At 36.4% G+C, this 4622-nt stretch overlaps 1 protein-coding gene across 1 annotated transcript in view; it reads left to right on the forward strand.

Annotated features, from left to right (window-relative positions):
• Window positions 1-4622, forward strand: part of LOC142339527 (uncharacterized) — a 158451-nt gene that overhangs the window by 146983 nt on the left and 6846 nt on the right. Inside the window, exons 18-19 of the mRNA XM_075389630.1 lie at window positions 687-886; window positions 4114-4338. Of these exons, the coding sequence (XP_075245745.1) occupies window positions 687-886; window positions 4114-4338 (425 nt within the window). The remainder of the gene's footprint in view (window positions 1-686; window positions 887-4113; window positions 4339-4622) is intronic.

The raw sequence follows: 4622 nt of genomic DNA on the forward strand, positions 1-4622 counted from the left end.
AACAAATCAACTTGGTTTAGTGTTTGTTTGTTCCGAAGCTAGATCAAATATCGTAACGGTAATTTTGTGTTTATCAGAAGTTAGAGTGGTACTATTGTTTGTTCATTTTCACTACAAGGACGAGTTTGTTACATTTTAAAGTGCAATTAATTTAGGAATTCTTTTGTTGAGTTAATGCAAAAGCGATGCTCTCTATTGTCTGATTGTTAAAATCAGGTTACTCTGGTTATTTAGATATTGTCTCTGATGACGCCAGAGACAACGTCTCATAACGTCAGTCAATTTTGCTCTTTATTTATTTCCGCCGTATTGTATTGTTACAGTACAATGTTTTGTCAGTTCCTGTTCTTCAAGGAGTCTTATACAATGAATACTCACTTTTATAGTAAATGAATAAGCTTCAATATAAAGTTTCTGAAATCAAACTTAAAGAAACTGATCTTTCAAACTGGTTCTTTTTGAAATTGCTCAAAGTTCTGACAAAAGCTACTGCGATGTTAGAGAATCATTGATTGGAAGTTGGCGTCATAGCCAATCATTGCATACTACTATTTGAATAGTGTTGTCCTATTATTGCACATTTGAAAACTTTGCTTTTTGGTTTTAACTAAAACATTTTTTAACCGATATTTATGTTTTGATTCATGTGGTCGTTACTGACTGCTGAATGTCTCAATTGTTTTCAGGCATTCTGAAGAACTCTGAAAACAAGAAAACGCTTCCAGACGTCTCATCAACTGCAGCTGCAACTAATGAAGGTCCAGTTGAGATCCCAGTTTTGCAGGAGGAATCACACTCTTCCAAGGAGTACAACCCCTCCGAATTCTCAGGAGCAGTTGTCAGTGCTCACGACTTGGCCACCGAGAATGAACAACTCAAAATAAAGGTTCGACACTTGTGCTTAATTAAATTTGAATTTTAAGACTTCGAACTAAATTTCCTGAGAATTGCATAATTATGTCTCTCCGAAATCCGTTCCTGGTTCATATTCCATTTTGCAGTTTGTCATTCTGAAATTTTTCAAAGTGATTTAATAGGTGTTAATTGTTCTTGAACGAAGTTAGAGGCTATTATTTCAAATACGTGTCTTTTTGTTTATGTACCATTTTCATCTTGATCGATTTTGCGCTTTTGTTAGAGAATTTTCATGAAATCTTGAATGACCTTTTCACGCTTGAGTTTTTGATGTTGAGTGATCTAAATTGCGCTCGTTTCGAAAAAACGTTTGCTAATATGAAGGCAATTGTGAGCGAATTAGGCAATTGTAAGCCATTGCAGGTTAGTGGATACGAGGCCAGATTGATATCCTGAAGGTCCGGGGTTTTTGAAACCATAAAACATTTTTAGGCTACAATCCCGATAAATTAAATTATCCGGCATGTCGTTCGAGAGCAATTCCTGTGACGTTAGTAAGTTTATGTTTAGTTCAAGTTGAATGTACCTGTTTTGTGGCCATTTTGGTTTTTACGACCCGAAGGAGTATTTGCTTTTGAGTTTTCTTATCCATTAGAGTGCTTATGGGCGATGAGAATCCAGTAGTGATCGACAAATCATGTGTTTTTGCGGGTTTTGTTTATTTTTCGTCTTTTTTTATCATTGTATCGTTAATGACTGGTTTCACGGGCTAACAATAAGACACATGTTGCACAGGTAATTGATGAATGCTTAGCAACCGTTCTTTCACTTTGACACTTTCTTTTTGAAAAGTAATGGTTGATTTCTGAGTCTTGCATTTTTTATCGCTGACGGCTTTTCTTCTGGTCTTATCGCTTAATCTCAAAACTAACAGTTCTCATTGGCCTTATATTAGGGCTTTGTTGTTGGCAATTTATTAGTTTTAACTTTTAGCTAGCGTTTTTGAGTAAGATACCGTTTGTTTTCGAATTGTTTAAGTGACTTTGTGCATGTTGACTTCATGTTTATTCCTGTTATGCCTTTACCTATTAGAAGTTCTGAAGAGCATTTTGAATTGCTCAAACAAATTTTGCAGCAATAATATGTCCTGTTGGTCTTTTTTATGCAATTTTTTTGCTTGACCGATTCTTCGTCCGACCAATTTGACTTTTCGTCCTCAAAAACGGGATAAACAGGTAGTGCCCAGCGGGCATCTTAGAACCTTTCAGCTCACTAGTTTTCAAGTATGAGATTCACAGAAATTGTTTTGAAGACTTATACTTTTGGCGTGAAGGGAGGTTAGGTTCTTAGAGGTTGCCGTTTCCCCCATGTTTCTCACCCCTCCCCCGTCAGCCCCCTTCAAACAAGCTAAAGCTAGCCTCACTAAACCGTGGTTAGCTACTGACGATGCCAACTGCTCGCCAGCGTTCGTTCGAGAGCAATTCGCCCGACGTTAGCTGGTTGTTTGGTATTTTTAGTTTTCTGGTATGCTGATAGGGATTTGGCAGGTAGTCATATCTTTTCCTACTCTGACGCCATCGACCTTCAAAGAGTTTCTATTTGTTTTTCATTTGGCGTAAGGTTGTGGTATCGTTTACTCATTGTAAGGAAGCGTAATTTTAATATTTTCATAAGTTTTTGCTATTTTTGCTGATTCTGAAACACTAGATCTGGGAAAAGGAAAATTTTTGATTGCATTTAATTTTTTTGTTTCTAATTGTACATATAGGGTCATGAGCTTTGTTGACTGTCATAGTTTGATTTTGCTGAAAAGATATATGCTGACAGGTGATTAGGTCGTTCAATTTGTTAGATTGATTTTCAGCACCGGCCTTACTATGTTTTGTAAATTTGTTTCACCCTTCTGTTACGTTTTCGATTCACATTTGTCAAAACTTTCACGTTTGACTCCTGATTTACCTCACTCGATGTTTCAACTGAATTGTTTTGAGTTTCTTTTACTCATTTGATTACGCAATGTAGTTAATACGGTCAAGGTTGAAAGAGCGAAATCAAGAGAAACGGGATAAACCGATAAAGCCCGGTCATTAAATCATAGTGCATTAGGGTAATAATAGACGCCCTCATCTTCTCAGCCGGCTCTTATAGCGCTCCTTTTTTTTTTACTTCGTCGAACTTTTCGCTTTACCCATTTTGCCGCTTTTTCGACATTTTGCGTGAAATCTTTTTGACTTCTCTGGGCTAGTTTCACTCTTCTGTCATTCTGCTCAAAGTCCTTTTAAACAGCAGCTGCCCAGCAAAGCAATTCAAAATGGAGAGAGTCAGTATAAAGAAATCAAAGTCAGAAATAGAAACGGGATAAACCCATAAAGCCCATTTTTAGATGCCCGGTACTTGAACTTCGTTCTCATAAGTTTTAGTTACTATCTATAATGCTTATTGGTATTGATACTAGACCCTGTAGCCTCTCACTGAGAGACAGGAGTATGTTCAACTACAAAATGACATCAAAATAAATCGCTTTTAAAAATTTTTTTGTACAAAAATCAATTTTTGTTGATATTTTCTTTTCTTTCAATCCCAATAGAGTTATGGGAATCAACTGCGGCTATTTTCCGGCAATCTGCCGGGTATGTTTAAACTTAAGCTGAAAAAATATAGCTTTTGAATCTAATTGAAACTGCAAACCAACAGTTTTTGACACTTAGAAATCAATTCTGTCATCTTCTCTGTTTCCGTCCCGATATGCGTTAAGCGGGTCATCATTTTCCGCGATTATTTTCCGGAATTTTGCCAGCTACATTTTGAGCGATCTGCATGCCTCAATGGAATTGACTGTAGTCTATTTGAGAATTAAAAGAAATGCAAAAAAACTTAGAATAAAAACAACACGTGGTAAATTTTGACGTCTTAAATCATTGAGTTTTGTTTTTAATTCTATCAATAACATAAATAAATTTAATATCAAGAGAACCTATGTATAATGACAGTACAGGATCGAAATCAATAATATGACAGGTATACTACAAAAGGAACAAGTAGATAAATTAAGCTATCAATCTCCTTTCTTCAACCTCTACTATTGAAACATCAACATCAACAGTCTCTTATGCAGAGAAGTGAGCTTCTTAGAACAGCGAAGCTGACTTTTTATCTAAATTTGTTGAACTTATGAGCAGAGTTGGTCCACGAGCAGTTGATAGTCTCAAATACTCAGCATATTTGTAAAGGCTTGTTAAGAATGGACTGTTTATTTAGGTCGAAAGGCTGGAGTGTACTTATCAAGACCAATTGAAGATCCTTGAATCGAGATTGGCTGAATTAGACACCCAACTGGCCAATGAGAAAGAAGCACAAGCCAAACAGGCAGCTGGTCTGGTTGCAGCCCACGAGAGTCAAATAAAACAGTTGGTGTTGCAACATGCAAGCGATTACAGCACTAGCAAAATTGCACAGATGCAGAGCAAAGTTTCAACGCAGGAGGTTACATGTTTACTATAACATTTGGTCAAACCCTTTTAATTGCACAACTGACGAAAATCTAATTTTTGTTTTAAAAAATTACGGCTTGGGAGATGCATGTATAATAAATCGACCTCGTAAAGGTTTGTGATGCTTTACAGACGTAACATTTGTTGGCAACAATTTGCGCTGAAGCACATTTTTCTGTGTTAAAGAGCAGATCTTTGCACTTTCACTTTTCACAGTTGCACAGAAGGAAACCATACTCATCAGAAAGAAATCATTAAGCAAATGATGTCTGTAAA

Source organism: Convolutriloba macropyga, chromosome 5 (genome assembly GCF_964194025.1).
Source record: "Convolutriloba macropyga chromosome 5, txConMacr16.3, whole genome shotgun sequence".
NCBI lineage: Eukaryota > Metazoa > Xenacoelomorpha > Acoela > Convolutidae > Convolutriloba > Convolutriloba macropyga.